At 52.2% G+C, this 15,523-nt stretch overlaps 3 protein-coding genes across 6 annotated transcripts; 2 read left to right on the plus strand and 1 right to left on the minus strand.

Annotated features, from left to right (window-relative positions):
- Positions 1-1,422: 1,422 nt before the first annotated feature.
- Positions 1,423-6,980, plus strand: LOC115497694 (uncharacterized). 2 transcript variants are annotated; one of them, XM_030287746.4, is made up of 5 exons: positions 1,423-1,584; positions 2,131-2,252; positions 4,142-4,240; positions 4,674-4,838; positions 5,953-6,980. In XM_030287746.4, the coding sequence occupies exons 1-5, from the start codon at positions 1,497-1,499 to the stop codon at positions 6,097-6,099; spliced, it is 621 nt and encodes a 206-aa protein (XP_030143606.1). In that variant the 5' UTR covers positions 1,423-1,496; the 3' UTR covers positions 6,100-6,980. The 2 variants fall into 2 exon arrangements, with proteins under 2 accessions (XP_030143606.1, XP_030143607.1); XM_030287747.4 differs by lacking the exon at positions 4,674-4,838.
- Positions 6,981-7,468: 488 nt separating this feature from the next.
- Positions 7,469-10,732, minus strand: MRPL27 (mitochondrial ribosomal protein L27). Its single transcript, XM_002197688.7, has 4 exons — positions 10,587-10,732; positions 9,074-9,196; positions 8,298-8,365; positions 7,469-7,872 (listed from the first exon to the last, which is right to left on the minus strand). Exons 1-4 carry the CDS (start codon positions 10,606-10,608, stop codon positions 7,666-7,668), a joined length of 420 nt encoding a protein of 139 aa, XP_002197724.3. The 5' UTR covers positions 10,609-10,732; the 3' UTR covers positions 7,469-7,665.
- Positions 10,684-15,523, plus strand: EME1 (essential meiotic structure-specific endonuclease 1). Of its 3 annotated transcripts, XM_072936906.1 has the most exons (8): positions 10,686-11,459; positions 11,543-11,670; positions 11,848-11,940; positions 12,356-12,477; positions 12,672-12,804; positions 13,321-13,436; positions 14,475-14,664; positions 15,013-15,523. In XM_072936906.1, the coding sequence occupies exons 1-8, from the start codon at positions 10,781-10,783 to the stop codon at positions 15,187-15,189; spliced, it is 1,638 nt and encodes a 545-aa protein (XP_072793007.1). In that variant the 5' UTR covers positions 10,686-10,780; the 3' UTR covers positions 15,190-15,523. The 3 variants fall into 3 exon arrangements, with proteins under 3 accessions (XP_072793008.1, XP_072793010.1, XP_072793007.1); XM_072936907.1 differs by lacking the exon at positions 11,848-11,940 and having other exon boundaries at positions 10,684-11,459; XM_072936909.1 differs by lacking the exons at positions 12,672-12,804; positions 13,321-13,436 and having other exon boundaries at positions 10,685-11,459.

Raw genomic sequence — 15,523 nt, forward strand, 5'->3', positions numbered from 1 at the left:
GGGAAGGGTTGCAGTGAAGCATCCCCTTCCCTGCAGTGCCCCCAGGATGTCCGTGGGATTGCCTCCAACATTCTTCTCTCCAAGACTGATGCTGCCTGGGGAGGTCTGGATTTGGTTTCACCCTGGGAAGACACTTCACAGCTGGGACAATGTGGAGCCCGTCTGGCCCAACCCTCTGCTCAAAGCAGGGTCTCAGGAGCTGGTGGGGTTTTGCTGTCTCCATGGATCTGTGCCATCCTAACTTTTCTCCCATGTCCTACTTCTCTCCGCCCAGCAGGTCTGACACTCCCAGTCTCCAAATTCAAGGATGTGGGTGTTGCAAGATGTGTACTGTAAAACGGAGGGGACTGAGACCTCTGTGTGTGAGGGCAGGTACCTGCTGGCACTCAGCCCCCCTGTCCTGCACCCACTTCTGCCTGGGGTGCTTTGGGGCAGAGGAGAAATGTGGGGGGAGAAGGGCCACACACGGGAGGATGCCAAAACTGTCAGAACCATTATGTAAAGTTGTCTTAAATATGCAACATCACCACAAATACATCTCTATCTCTCCAGTTCGGTGTGTCAGGTTTTTGTGGTGTTATGGAATGGGTGGAGGGTGGGGGAAGTTTGGCCGTACCCCGTGAGAGTGTAAATCCCTCCTGGGCACCGGGTCAGGGGCTGTGAGGGTGTTGGGGCAGGGCCGCTTTCCTCAGATGGTTGATGTATAACCCAAAATCAAGCTTGGGGTTTCCAAAGCCTCCGGCTGGTGAGTGAGAGCTCGGGAGTGACCCGTAGCACGGGCTGAGTCCGGTTACACCCTGCCAGCGGGTGCCCTGAAGGTACCCAGATACTTAGCGTTGACATGGCGCTTAATTAAGGTGTCAATCGGCTAATGAGCGGGCACCTCCTGCTGCCTGCGGGGCCAGGAGCCACCGGCCGGCAGAGCGGGGCAGCGCTGGGGCTGTCCCGTGCCCCGATGCCGGCAGTGACCCGCGGCCTGGCTGAGTGTAACCCGCTGGGCTCTGCTAACTGCGGCACGAGGTTAGCGGATGAGCCGGGCTGGCTCGTGGTGTGCCCGAACCGGGAGCCCCGCGGCCGAGCCGGGCCGTGCCCGAACCGGGAGCCCCGCGGCCGAGCCGGGCCGTGCCCGAACCGGGAGCCCCGCGGCCGAGCCGGGCCGTGCCCGGACCGGGAGCCCCGCGGCCGAGCCGGGCCGTGCCCGGACCGGGAGCCCCGCGGCCGAGCCGGGCCGTGCCCGGACCGGGAGCCCCGCGGCCGAGCCGGGCCGTGCCCGAACCGGGAGCCCCGCGGCCGAGCCGGGCCGTGCCCGAACCGGGAGCCCCGGGAGCCCCGCGGCCGAGCCGGGCCGTGCCCGAACCGGGAGCCCCGAGCCGGGCCGTGCCCGGACCGGGAGCCCCGCGGCCGAGCCCCACGCTCGGCCCCGCCCCGCCCCGCTCCGCCCCTCACGGGCTGTGGGGCGCGGGCGGCGGGCCGGGGCTGGCGGCGGCGGGGTCGGGATGGCGCAGCCCGCGGAGGCCTCGGGCCACGCAGCGACCGCCAGCGCCAGCATGGACAACAACGTCCTGGCCATCGTCATCGCCGCCAGTGAGTGGCGGGCGGGGGCTCCGGCCGTGCCGGGAGCGAAGCGGGGGCGGCCGCCGGGCGGGATCGGCCTCTGCCGGTGCCTCCGGGCTGTGCCGATAAGCGATAGCTGGGGACGGGCGGGGAGAGATCGCTGCACAGCCGGTCCCGGTGCGGGGGTGCCGCTGTCCGGCGGGGCCGGGGCCGGAGCGGGGCTGGCGGTGCGGGTGAGCTCCGCGGATCCGCGCGTGGGTCGAGGGGAAGCCGCGCGTTCCCCGGAGAACGGAGCCCCGGCGAACCGGTGGGTGCCGGTGCTGGTCCCCGCGGGGCGGTCGCTGCCGCCGCGGTCCAGGATGGGGTGAGCCCCTCTGGCTCTGCAGGTTGTTCAGAATCTGGCAGGGAGAGAGGTGCTGGACACAAAGGGGCTTTAGCGCTCTTGAGACGGGCAGCAGGTGGAATCGGCTTCTCGGGGCTGCTCAAAGCGGCAGCCGCGGGGCTAGAGAGGCGGCAGGAGGAGGCCCGCGGGCCCGTCGAGCCACCGGCACTTTCGCCTCTCCCGTCTCTTGGCAGCGGTGTCCACCTCCGTCTTCATCGTGGCGATCCTTATCCTGCTGCTGCTCTTGTACCACCGGGACCCCATGTGCTGCCAGTTCCTCTGCTCCTGCCGCCTGTTCCAGACCCCCAGCCAGTATGTGAGTGTCCAACGAGTTCTTCCTCTCTTCCTCCTGCCCACGAGTCCCCCTCTGTCCCTGAGTCCTGTTCCCTTGGGCTGGGGCTGTGGGGCTGCTCCGCTGGGTACTGTCCTGCAGCCTGGCTGGGATTGTTGATGGACGCTGGGCTCTGCCACCTCCTTGCTCCCACTCTGTCCAAGAGATCCACCCATCCTCCATCCATCCACCCACCCAGTCCTGCCTGGCTGTGCCATTGTGGTTGTATCTCCAAGGCCCAGCACTAACAGGCTTCCCTGCTCTCCACACAGCTCGGGAGGGACGTTCTCCTCCCCCTGCACAGCCATGTGTGGGGTCGGGCTGTGTTTTATAGGAAGGGGCCCAGCAGGGAAGGGAGCTGGAAGCTGAGGGCAAAGGCAGACAAAGCCATCCACATCCCTGACAACTGGCTCTCTTGTACATAACTCCTGGGGAAGGAGCAGTGAGACACAAAGCCCTTTTGCTCACATCTGTAATTTCCTAGGGCTAGCTTTCAACTAGGGAAGCTGATGGAAAAAGAGCATTGTGTGTAGCCAGCGTTTCTTTTGTGGCAGTGGCTGCCTGGGGAAAGCTCAGCCCCCAGAGCTGCAAGGATGGCTTTGGAGGGGAGGGCTGCAAGTACCACTTGGCAGTCCCTAGGAGAAGAGGAGTCCCTAGGAGACATTCAGCCTCACTAGCAAGGGGTGGAGAGACTAGTGCTATGAAAGGCAAATGTAATAGTCCAGCACAGGCTGGGAAGTCCCCAGCAGAAATCACAGTGGAAATACGCTGCACTGATGGTATCCCTGTCTGATTGTCTCCACTCCTTTCCCTCTCTTCCTTCCTGTTGCCTGCCCATGGTACACACTGGGAGCAGCTCTGCTGCTGTGCTCCCTTGCCCTGTGGAGCTGCTCTCTGAGGCAGTGTGGGATGCTCCCTGAGCTCTGACATGGAAACCTCAAGCAGGCATCTTGCCTTTAGCAAAGGACTGACTGTGAGGAAGGATGGATGCAAAAGATTATGTAAGGAAAGGGAACATAAAAAATATTTCCTTCAGAAAAAGAGAAGCAATTGTAGTGTGTAGCGAGGCAGCTTTTGGGCAGGAATAATTGCACTGGTTTTGCTCATGAGTTATTGAACCAACAGTTGGGTGCTGTTTTCCTGCAGATTCTGTAGTTGTACTGTAGGGCCAAAACAAATGTTCCTTGATTGTTAAAAGCAAAAGTAAATCCTCCCTGCACATCCCTGGTTGCCCTGGGAGTCTCTGGGCTGGTTTCTGCTGGCAGAGATGGGATTTTCTGAGAGCAAGGTACAGCCATGGCTCAAGTCCTGGCTCTGGCTCGAGGGGCTGTTCTCTGTGAACAGGATTTCTGCTCACTGTTGCTCAACACCTTGACAGGGAATCCAGTTTAACTGGAGCAAGACAGCTTGGGAACAGCACAACTATTGCCCTGTAGATTTGCTTGCTGCATTATCCTGAAATGACAAGCTCAGCAGATAGGAACTAACAAATTCTGTAACCCTCAGCATGTGATGGAGCTCTTATCTACACCAGCAGAATACTTGGGTTGTTTTTGTTGTACCCCGAAAAGAGATGGTTCCACTGATTTTCAGTGAAGCCCTACCCTGGGGCCCAGACTGTCCCTCTGGCTGTGCTCTGCTCTGCTCCAGCCCTCGGAGCAGAGCCGTGCTGCCAGGGAAGATGTGCTGGAGCTGTTCAGGCAGGGGCTGCTGGCAGCAGCCAGAGCTGCAGGAGCCACACGGGCAGAAGGAGCAACTCTTCCTCTGCTGGGGTCCTGCTGTCCCATGAGAGCTGCTGGAGCTCTGCTCTCTGCTGGGAAGGATGGGAGGGATTTGGAGGGATTTTGGCTTTGCTCATGTCCTCCTCATTCCAGGAGCACCCCCCGTCCTACTTCAGCAGCAGCCAGCAGCTGGTGGCACCGCAGCGTGGAGCCTCACGGCTGGAGAGCACTGCTGAGAACCCTGGCATGCAGGTGATGTGGGAATGAGAGCAAAGGGGCCCATGGGCTTGGAGAGACACTCTGGGTATGGAGTTTGCCTGGGGCAAAAGGTGGTGGCAGCATCTTCTGGTGCTATCGTACAACTTTGGGAAGTGCTGCCAGTATGTAAAAACCCTGGGGGTAGGCAGCATGTGGAGGGAAGGAATATTGCAGAGGATGCCACAGTGCCTTGAGGTGTTTGTGCATGAAGTGCCAGTGGTAGATCCTGGGGGCTTGGGGTCCTGCAGCGCAGGGCATGGCAAAACTGCCCCCTGGGAGCCTGGATATCCTCTCTGGGTGTTCAGAGGAGCCTACAACTACCCACAGCTTTGAACCCTGAATTAACCCAAGGTTGCACCAGGACATAAACTTCTAATGATGAGAGCCACCATCACACTGACCCTTTTCTGGGGATGGACCTTTCTAGGGAGATGAGCTCTTCTGTGTTGGACCCCCCAGCACATACCAGCTCCCGTCCTGGGAGCAGCCCCGCCTGCCCAGCTACGAGAGCGTGCGGAAGAAAGATCGCCAGAGGGAAATCCATCAGATGATTGCTGACAGGTTTGGGCTGTGGGCAGAGTCATCCCAGGAGGTGAGCTCCCCTCCCTGCAGTGGGGGGCAGGCAGAAGCCCATGGCAGTCACCACTGGGGTTCGTATCTGTGTCCTCAGCTATCAGTTGGTGGTAGCTGAGGACTCTGTGCTCTGTGATTGCCTCCCTGATAGCTTTTATCTCTGGGAAAGCACAAAGTGTATCAGGAAGATTCTTTGGTGTACATCTGTGCTGGTTAATGATCCATCTCCCCTCCCCCAGAGCATTTGCAGCAATGCCTGTACCAGGAGGCAGGGCAGAGCCCCACAGAGAAAGGGCAGGCTCTTCAGATCACCTGCTCCATACAAGTCCAGGCTGGGAGTGTTATTTTTGGATCTCTAAGGCTTTCATGGGTTCTTGCTTCCATCTCCCTGCAGGACACTCCTGGGGAGACCCCCTGGTATTATGCTGAAATGTTTATGGCTTATTTATGAGCAGGAGGCTTTGCTTGTTACAATATTTAAGATTTGCACTCCCACAATGTGAAAGGGAAAAGTGAGAGCATCCTGCCAAGTCCTGTGGCAGCATCCTGAGATGCTCCCGATGAGAGACCGTTGTCTAAAGCAGGACAAAAACTTTCGAAACGCTGAGGAAAGCATTAAAAGTTCACTGATTTACCTGAATTTTGAGCTCTTAAAGCCGTACCATAATGCCTGGCATAGTTAGCCCTTGCCACTCAGTGTTTGGAGCCGTATCTAATGACACCTGCCTGAAAAGTTCCAGCTGGATATAGTGGAAGGTGTCTGTGCCCATGCAGGGGTTGGACCTGGGTGATCTTTAAGGTCCCTTGCAACCCAAACCATTCTGTATTTCTATGAAACCTGGGCACTGAGGGCACAGGAGAGTAAAGCTCCAAAGACAAGGAGTTGAGGAACAGCATTGGAAGCTCTTGCACAAGATCATCATGCCACTTTCTGCCACCTGTGGGGAGAAAGGTAGCCCAGCTCTCATCTCCAGGTGTTCCCCAGCCTACAGCTTGCTGCGCTGGGGGACTGTGGGGGTTTCATTTCAGTCTAGTGGCAGTTGTGAGCTTTCTAATCTGCTCTGTAAGAAGAGGTGGGATAATCTCCTGGTTATTTCTGATCCTCTATAATGCTCTTCCTCTCTCCTCAATAGATGCCACCTCCTTATGAGCATGCTCTGAGGCATCCTCCAGCTTTCTCAGGAACAGGAATAAGCTCAGAGACCTTGGACAGACTCAGTGTTCCCCACCCTTTCCATGCCCCCCTCAGCTACCAAACTCAGCGAAACACTGTGGTGTAAGGCCGTGGCCTCAGTGTACTGCTGCTGCCCGTGCTGTCAGCAACACAAGTGCCTGGGATACCATTTTCCTCCACAGTGAATGGCCAAACCTTCACCCAGATCCACAATCAGCTGAAACACAGGCAAGACCAACCCAGCCATCAGTGACATCCCTCTCACAGCACGAGAACAACCACAGAGCCACTGCTGGGTACTGCACTGAGCAGAGGAACCAGAGACATCTGCTCACTCTGGCAAACACCAAAGGCAAAGGTCTAGCTGCTGGAGCTGCACTGGGCAAAGCCAAGGAGAAGATCTGCTGGGCCCGAGCTCCTCAGGAGCAGCATTTCAGATCTCTGAGAGGCAGCACTGCTGGCTGTACAAACCATCAGACCTCAGGCACTGGTGGTATTGTGCTGCTTCACCTGTTTCTTAGGTTGTCAAGTGTTTTACTGTTTCTGTATTGCCTGCCAGGTGGAGATCCTCACCTGTGAGTGACAGAAGGGATGTGCTTTGGAGCACTGCTGTGTGCCCTGGCACCAACAGCCTCTGTGACTGACAGCGCTTCTGTACAGAGCCCACAGATGGATCTGGAGAGGCTCCATGGGTTATACCCAAACATGGACCACCAAGATGAACCACAGGACTGGATCTGCAGGCTGGGAAAGGACAGATGCATGGACTGAACAGCTGGAGGTCTACATGAAGACTGTGAAACACAGGTGGACATGTGTGGCTGACCCAGTTCACTTGGTCTTCTGCAGAGCAGAAGAATTGTTTATATAATGTCAACACCAGTGTCCTTACACTACTAATTTTGATAACCTGTTTTCTACTGCAGAGTCAATGCTTCAAATTGTTTACAAACCTGTAGATAAAATGAGATCAGTTTGGGCACAACACATTGGGGCTCCTTTATTTTGAGCAATACAAGCTCAAAAATGTCACATAATGACTCACATAATGTGATAATGCTTTATCACACACCTCCAGCTGCTGAGGCTTCAAAGAGTAGCCCAGATTTGGGCATCTTGCCAGGCCCCTTGAACTCAGTAATGAGTTAGAGTTATGCTGTGAATTTGCCTCGCATGGCCAGTGAATGGAACACTCAGATATTTAAGTTAATCATTGAGGTGAGTGAGCTAGAGGGAAAAATCAAGCTTCTGGGTACACATAGGTGCATGTGGAAAAGGATCTGTTGTGCAGTATTGTGAATTAAGGTACAAATAGAACAGTAATTACTAAAAATGAGCAAAACCAGAGGGAATTATTAGCAGGACAAGTACTGACACAAGAGTGATTGTAGAGGCAATTCATCCAATGGCACAACAGACGAGGCTGTCCAGATACTACACGACCATGGTAACACATTCCATGAGTAGCCAAGACCTTCAGTTGCCCCACAGCATTTATTAAACACTCTTAAAAATGCCAGCAGGTGATCTCAATGCCTGAACACAGATCACAAGCACTTCAGGAACAAAACCAAGTCCTGAAACGGTATCTTCTGAGCCAGTCTTGTCCTCAGATGCCAGTATAGCTGTAGTGGTCTGTCCTTTCCATCTGTGCCCACATGACACAGCAGGTTCACAGCATGGTGACAAGTCTGAAGCTTCCTACCTCTGTGGTAGGGACAACACTGATAAAAGTTTTATAAAGGACCGCTCCTTTGGGCAGCTGGCAGATCACATCCCTGCTCTCGCTGCTGCGGGGTGGGGGCACGTAGACCTCTTTGGTGTATCTCACAATCCCATCCTCCAGGGCATAGAGTGTCTTGTTTCGACCCATCCCCACCTGGGAGAGGATGAGGAACATTAGAAAGGAGAGGCTGGAAATCCACAACTAAAGCAGATCTGATCATTGGTCTGCCTTGTATGATATCCTGGCTTCAACAGCATCTGTTGCTTTATTTTTTAAAATAAAACCACACAACTTGCTTCCAGCAACCAGTTTACAATGGTACTCAGTATGAGACACCATGCCACCTTGAAGCACAAGTGCCCAGTCAGGTCACAGAAGTGTTTTGGGGTATTAATTAAATGCAGACCTTCCGTGAGTGCCATCAGCACAGGTGAGGCTCTGAGCAGGCTCTGTGACTAATAGCACAGAACACATGGATGAGCACTAAGAATGAGACTGAAAGAGAGGAGGCAGTGAGTGTGGGACTCTGGGGGGGGACTGCTGTTCTGTAAGAACCAAAGAGAGAGAAAAGGCCTTACGTGAGCGCCGGGATGCCAGCGGATCAACCGCTGCGTAGCCAAAATGTTTCCTGCATGGACAAATGCACCTGCAACAGAGTGACACAGTCAGACTGCAGACAAAGAGCTTCCAGAGCCCTGGCACAACATAAATTATTCCAGGACTTAAAAATCCCAGCCTTCTGTAGGCATTTTCTAAGGAAAAATTACTTCAAATGTAAAGGATCTGAACAAAAATGCTGTTAGCAGGAAATAAAAGGACAATGGATAGACCATGGCAAAAAGTCAAATTTCTGAAAAGACTGCTTCTAGGGTACAAGGCATTTGTTTAATTACATTTACATTGATATGTTTCCATCAGAAAAGCTAGTAATTATTAAGCACTCAACTGCAAGAATCTGCACTTTGACTTCTGCTAAGCTTTCTAATTCTCTCCTTTGCAAACAATGGAAATGCTCGGGTTTTCCACCCAGTGTGGGGGGAAAGTGCAGCGCGGTTATGAGGTGTCCCACAGTGTTCCCTCCTCCTGGGCCCTCCGGAGAGACAAAGTTAGAACCAAAGTACATTTTCTGTGGGCAATTTTGGCTGGCAGCCGGCGGGCTGATGGTGGGGGGAAGCTGAGTCAGCCTGCCCTCCCACCAACAACCCTCGATCGTGAGGTTTCAATGATCCTCCCCTTCTTTCTCCCGGAAAAGCGCCCTGCCCACCGCCTGCTGAGACACTCAACAACTGACACACGTCAGGGCAGAGAAGCTGCCAAGAGCCCAATGAAATGCAAATACGATACTCAGACCTACCTTCGACTTTTTTGAACCCATAGCGTTTCCCCGGGCTGCGGCCTCCTAGGTTTTTAGAGCTGCCCCCACTTTTCTTAGAAGCCCATCTGACAGCAACCAGGCTTGTATGAGGAGTGGTTAGAACTAGGTTAGGAGAAAGAACAACACCATCAGGTAAAAAAACTATCATACATAATTCCTTCTGTCAGATTTAAAGGCTATCAGTTAAGACAGGCTTTAAAATTAAAGGCAAAGGAAAGAAACAAAAAGATAAATTAGACCAAAATGGCCTAAAATCCTTGAAAAAAGATCACATCTCAAGTGCTGCTGCTGCCCAGGTAAGAATAAAACTCTCAGCAACCATGTTAAATGATGTGCACAAATTCCTCTTTCATTCTTGTAAAATGGAGCACAGATGTCACTGGTTGCTGTGAATTGCTCTTACAGTGCTTTGATAAAAGATGGTTTGTGAGTTCAGTTCCCCCTTTGACCAAATGGCATTTACTTACACAGTGACATCCTCAAATCTTACAAATGAGCAGATTGCAATTCTGGAAAATATATAAACATCTATGACCAGCCAGAAACAATCTGAGGAGTATCCAGAAGGAGCATAAAGGTTGGACTTGCTGATATTGGAGGTCTTTTCCAACTTTAATGATTCTGTAATTCTATGATTAAAGGCTCTAAGAAGGAATACAGAGCCTTGGGAGTGGCAAAAAGGGAGTCTGGAGCACAGTTTTTTCGATCAATCATCCCAGTTTAAGGGAAGTGTTTAAAGCCAGGTTAAATCTGGGCTTGGAACAACCTGGTCTAGTGAAAGGTGTCCCTTCCCATGGCAGGGGTTAAGAACTGGGTGATCTTTAAGTTCCCTCCCAACCCAAGTCATCATTATCTTAAACATCTCTTCAGTACCACCTCTCATGCAGTTAGGAGACAAAACTAATTTTTCTGAATCCTTCTACTTAGCCCGTTAAGCAGCAGGTTAGTGCAGAAGAGTGGTTATGTTTTTTCCTTAACCTGAGCAAAACCACAAGTTTAACTTAATTAAATCACGAGGGATACTGATTGAGCTGGGAATGTCCCACCACTGGAGGTGTTCAGCACAGGCTGGATGGGGCCTGGTCTAATGGGAAGCGTCCCAGCCCATGGCAGCGAATTGGAGCAAGATGACCTTTAAGGTTCCTTCCAACCCAAGCCTGTCCATAATTCTAAGAAATACTGTTGAGGAAAGGGTACAAAACCCCATTAACTTCAGGATATTGCCCATTAGGTAAATTAAAGCCTGCAAGACTTGAGGATTAACAGGAAATTACAGAGAGACGAAGTATAGTTACAGTTTCACATACACAAACCCGCCCATCACCACAGCTCCGCCTCAGCTCCAGGCCAAGACGAAAGCCTTGGTGGTGACGTCCCACTGGGGGCGCGACGTCCCGCGGGGTGACCCCCCTGATGCCCCTTGTCCCGGCTCATCCCTCCCGCCGCTGCCCCGCGCTCTGAGGGCGATGAGCTCCCTCAGCTCCGGACTCACACAGCCGCCCCAGCGCCGCCATCTTGCCCGCTCCGCTGCCCCGCCTCTCCCCGCTGCGCGCCGATTGGTCCGAGCGCGCGCGGCCGCCAGCGCTCGGGCCAATCACCGCCCGCTGCGCGCGCCTCCGGCCCAACCAGCGGGCGGCGCGGGCTTTGCCCTCAGGCGGGCGCGGGGCCCCCGAGGGGACGGGGGCGATGGCGGAGAGCGAGTCCGGGCCCGAGAGCAGCGACGAGGAGAGCCTGCCCTCCTTCGCCTACCTGCTGCAGCCCTCCCCATGCCTCGGCGAGCACAGCCGCCCGCGCTCGCCATCTCCTGATCCTGAAGCGGCAGAGGTTGTCAAGATAGTGAGCAGCGAGGGCGAAGAGGTGGATGAGGAGGCGATGGAAGTCGTCCCTTCGCATGAGAGTGTCGAGATGACGGTGGAGGCAGAGCCTGAGCCTTTCATCCTAGGCGCTGGTGATAAAGGAGAGGCATCTGGGGTTTTTTGTGCTAGTGGTGACCTGATGGCTCCTGGGAGAGAAGGGCTTTGGGAAGACGTGCCGCCGTCTGGAGAAACAGCTTGTGATAGTGAGAATGGTACACGCGGTGTTGAAGGATCCTCCCTGTGCTCCTTGCCAGTCGACCCTGACAGGCCCAGTAGCCCCCCGGTCGGCAGAGAAAGGCCAGAAACATCGCTGCCTCTCAAGAAGCGACAATATAGTCAGAAGGAACGGGAGGCAATCTGCCAGAATGCGTGGCAGAGAAGGAAGGAGCAAGAAGCAAAGAGAAGGGAGCAGGAAGAGGAAAAAGAGAGGAAGAGAACCATTGCCAAGGTGCTGAAAGCTCAGCGGCCAGGAGAGTGCCAGAAATACATAACAGTGGTGCTAGATCCAGGTAGTTGTCCTCACAGCCTGCAGCTGCCTTGTGCTGACTGTTGTCTCCTCTCTCTGGGGGCCTGACCCGTGCATCGATTTCAGTCATCTTACAGGTAGTAGGTGGCGAGCAGATCCATAGTGCTTTGCAGGCTGCCGGTTATTCCTGTGTGTTTGAGAACCACGCTGTTCCCTGCAGCATCACCTGGAGGAGAAAGACAGTGACATCACAGGTATGTGAGCAAAATTTTGATAATCTTGTCCTTTTCCTCATGTATTATTTGCAGCCGTTAGTAATTTTATTTAGCAACCCAAGTGAACACCCTCTAATCTCCCTGCTCAGAGGTTTGAGTGGGAGTCTGAGTGAATTCTAAACAGACTGTGGCCTGTTTGTTTTCATATCTGAACAGATGGGAGGAGGAGATGAATGGACAGAAGAACCAAATGTTCTGGTTCTGCTTGGCTTGGAGGAGTTTTTGTCCATGGTTCACAGCTACAAGCAAGTGAGAATGCTTATGACTTTTGTACTCCTGAACATGCCGTGATAAAACAGGTGTTTTGTCATCCCTCTTAGTGGCAGGAAGGTTTTGGTGTGGGAGGAATGCAGGGTTTCGTTGAAACAGAAATCTGGGTGTAGAAGCCATTAATGGGCTGTATAATGTAAAGTTCTGACAAGCTTTCTTCGCTAGTTAAAATTTTTCACACATTCCTCTGAAGAGTTACATCGAGTGGGTTTAATTTTTTCTCCTTCTTTCTGCTCTAACTTTACGTGGGATCAAGTATTGCCTGCTTGCCCTGAAGAGCAAGGGTGAGCTTGAAGACTCATCTGCAGACCTGCAACCAGGGCCATAATTTGCTGTGCTTCTCTGTATACCTAAAAATGGTTTAACTCCTTATTTTTCCAACTCATCTTTGTAGAATGCTGATGGCTGTGCAGAAAGGCAGAAGGAGACCCTGCAGAGCTATGTAGCTCATATGATGGAGAAAATGCCTGGGAGAACTCTGGCTCTGGCAGTAGTTGGAGTAGAAAATCATTTCAGGTCAGACTTCTTCCTTCCAAATGTTTCTGTGTTTTCTCTGGCCTTTAAAAATGCCATAGGTGTTTATGTTAATTCCTTCTAGCAAAGACTGGAGTCTAAGAGGTATTCCCAGAACTGTTCCACCACTTTTTGTACAGAAGCAGAAGCAAAGGTCCATCCAGGCTGTCACCCCAGTCTTACTTTACTCTTTTTAGGTCTCTCGAAGTTCAGCCAAAACAAAGGCTGCGACAGGCAGCAGCAAGGGGGAATCAAGAGAAACGGGGAGAAAGGAGAAAAAAAGTGGTTAAGGATTCTGGCCTGGACTTATCCAGAATGGATGTGAAAGAAGTGAGTGCTTTTAAAACACATGCAGCCATCATCTCTTGTCTCCCAGTATTTGAACAATTGACCCAGTCACACAGTTTTGTGGGTGGGAGTCCGTGGCTTTCATTATTCATTAGGCCATCAGTCTGTGGGCAGAGCTCTGGGTTCAGCTCCCCACTGCTCAGGCACGTAGCTGTTCCCACACAGACTCATGTGTCTCATTCACCTGGATACTGATGTCAGTCTCAGCACCTCTTGCCCTTCATGGCCCTTTGGCAAAGCCTACTGGTGGTGGGCTGTTCATAACAGGAGCCACAGAGGACCTGAACAGCTCAGAGGACACTGAGGTGATACTAACTGTCAGAGACAGCCTGCCCCTAAATACATCAGTGTCTTAAGTTAACTGTTCCCAAAATGGAGAGAGAGTGAAGGTTCTTGTTTTACAGCAGGATGTTTGTGACCCTTTTATGCTTCAGTCAAAAATGGAATTTGATGCAACAAGACTGATTGTGCCATTTGTTGTTCCCAATGGTGATACAGGCCCTAGTGGATCTGCAGCTGAGCACACAAGTCCAAGTCAGCATTTTTGAGAGCAGTGAGGAGCTTGGGGAGTATGCCACTATGTTCACAAAAGCTGTGGCTGAGGCACCATACAAGTGAGTAAGCAGAGGAGGTTTGGCCCTACCTTTGGAGAGGCTACACTTTCAGCTACTGGGAAGGAATAGCAGGTACAACACTGGGTGTAATGGTTCTTAAAGGTGCAGGTGACAGCACATCTGCTATTGCAGCTCCTTCAACACAGGACTTGTTCTTGAAATTGATGTCCTGCCCAAGAGGGGTCAGGATAGACCCTGGTTTCATAGTCACAGGCTGCTTTGGGTTGGAAGGGACCTTAAAGACCATCTAATCCAACCCCCTGCCATGGGCAGGGACACCTTCCACTACACTGGGTTGCTTAGTGCTCCATCCAGTCTGGCACTGAACACTCCAGGGACGGAGTATTCACAACTTCTTTGGGTATCTGCATCTTCTTTGGGCAATTTGTTCTGGTGCCTCACCACCTATAGGTTTCACAGTGGAGCCTTGACATCAAGTAGAGCTCTTGTTCTGGGTCAGATTTTTGGAGTGGGAAGGGAATGCAAGTAGGGTTGGCTCTTAGAGTGCCAGTTTTTCTTCTTCAATGTGTAACCAAGAGACATACCTGAGAATGAACCACTTGACTCTTTCCATGGATAAGGAAGGCCAGCAGCTTTTTGCATAGTGATAGCTGAGAAAGCCATCTTGTGCAGTCTCATGCAATGCTGGCATTCCTGTCACAGCAGCTGCTGGGTTTTCATGTCAGCCATGACAAGAGATGAGCTGTCATTAAAAATGACATCTAAAAGTGCTTTATTATGGTTGACAGCCAGAAGGTGAATTCTTGTTTACCACTTTGTGTGCAATTTGGCTTGTGTCAGGATTGCTGCTGAGTACAGGATTGTTTCTTTTTCAATAGCAATCTGGGTCTTAAAGAAGTTGGTACTCTTTATAAAGAAAACAGAGTCAACTTATTCATGTTTCCTTTGATGCCAGTTGTGTCTCTGACAGCTCAGGTGAGGGATAGCACTCTGGCTCTGTGACTACAGATGGCAGGGACAGGATTTTCTTCACAGCCTCATTGTCTCATTTGCTTCCTCATCCCTTGTTCTCCCTAGGCGAGAGCGAGAGAACACAGGGTTCTCTTTCTACTTGGAGAAGGACTGCTGCAGAGGGGTGAAGGTGGATTCTTCCGGAAAGGGTCTCTTGAAAGTTTGGAAGAGGCAGATACAGCAATTTAACCGTGTCAGCTCTGAGATGGCTGAGGCTATCGTGTCTGCCTACCCTTCTCCTCAGCTTCTGATCCAGGTGAGGATGCCTCAGGGATAGCCAGCACCGTGTGCAGGCAGCCAGCTCATGCAGGGAGTGGAAGAAGTCGTTTAATCAGTATTAAATTAGACACAGTGATTCTGCATGAGCAGTTCAGTAAGTTAGCGAAGGAACTGATTCCTTGGCATCCACTGTTACGGCTTCCCAATGAAGAAGCAGCACTGGCTCTGCTCTCCAAGCTCACAGAGGGGATTTGGGCAGAGACCAGGTGAAAAATGAGTGGAAAATGTGGAAGAGCAGAGCAGGTGCGGGTACATAGCTTTGATTGGTTTTTTGAGCAATGGATGCAAGCGGGTGACCCCATTGTTGCCTTTGTGTTACTTTTAGGCCTATGGGAGGTGCTCCTCGGACCAGGAGCGGGAGAACATGCTGGCCAATATCCCTGTGCACCGTGGGGAGGGGGTGACAGCCACCTCCCGGCGCATCGGGCCGGAACTATCCCGACGCATCTATCTGCAGATGACTTCCCACGATCCTGACCTCTGTCTGGATTTCACTGGCTAGCACGGGGAAAAAGAGTTGTACTGTTTATTCAGTTAAGTGTTCAGTTTTGGATTTCACGGGTACCTCCAGGGAATAAGGGTTTTTACCATTTGTCTGGTCAAGTTTTCAGTTTTCTTCTGTGAAGAAGTGCTTAGATAACACTAATTGATCCTTGTTTAAAGACTTGAAGCACATTTAGACTTTACTGTGGCAGGAAAAAAGTTGGATAAAGTTGTTGAATTGCAGGAGTTTACACAAAAAAGATGGTGAATATCTTCCCTAAGCACACAAGTTGCATACCGTTTATAGTACTGATGTTTTGTCTTTCTATAAAATAAATAATTTTGAAGAAAAA

This window comes from Taeniopygia guttata, chromosome 18, assembly GCF_048771995.1.
Source record: "Taeniopygia guttata chromosome 18, bTaeGut7.mat, whole genome shotgun sequence".
NCBI lineage: Eukaryota > Metazoa > Chordata > Aves > Passeriformes > Estrildidae > Taeniopygia > Taeniopygia guttata.

Excerpts from the sequence above, each read along its gene's own strand:
- MRPL27 (XM_002197688.7), bottom strand. The coding sequence starts at position 10,608 with ATGGCGGCGCTGGGGCGGCTGT. Across the intron at positions 9,197-10,586 it reads GGCGGCGCTGGGGCGGCTGT|TTCTAACCACTCCTCATACA; the intron begins GTGAGTCCGGAG and ends CTCCTAACCTAG. Across the intron at positions 8,366-9,073 it reads TGGGTTCAAAAAAGTCGAAG|GTGCATTTGTCCATGCAGGA; the intron begins GTAGGTCTGAGT and ends ACTCTGTTGCAG.
- EME1 (XM_072936906.1), top strand. The coding sequence starts at position 10,781 with ATGGCGGAGAGCGAGTCCGGGCCCGAGAGCAGCGACGAGGAGAGCCTG. Across the intron at positions 11,941-12,355 it reads TGGTTCACAGCTACAAGCAA|AATGCTGATGGCTGTGCAGA; the intron begins GTGAGAATGCTT and ends TCATCTTTGTAG. Across the intron at positions 13,437-14,474 it reads GTGGCTGAGGCACCATACAA|GCGAGAGCGAGAGAACACAG; the intron begins GTGAGTAAGCAG and ends TGTTCTCCCTAG.
- LOC115497694 (XM_030287746.4), top strand. The coding sequence starts at position 1,497 with ATGGCGCAGCCCGCGGAGGCCTCGGGCCACGCAGCGACCGCCAGCGCC. Across the intron at positions 2,253-4,141 it reads TCCAGACCCCCAGCCAGTAT|GAGCACCCCCCGTCCTACTT; the intron begins GTGAGTGTCCAA and ends TCCTCATTCCAG. Across the intron at positions 4,839-5,952 it reads GGGCAGAGTCATCCCAGGAG|ATGCCACCTCCTTATGAGCA; the intron begins GTGAGCTCCCCT and ends TCTCCTCAATAG.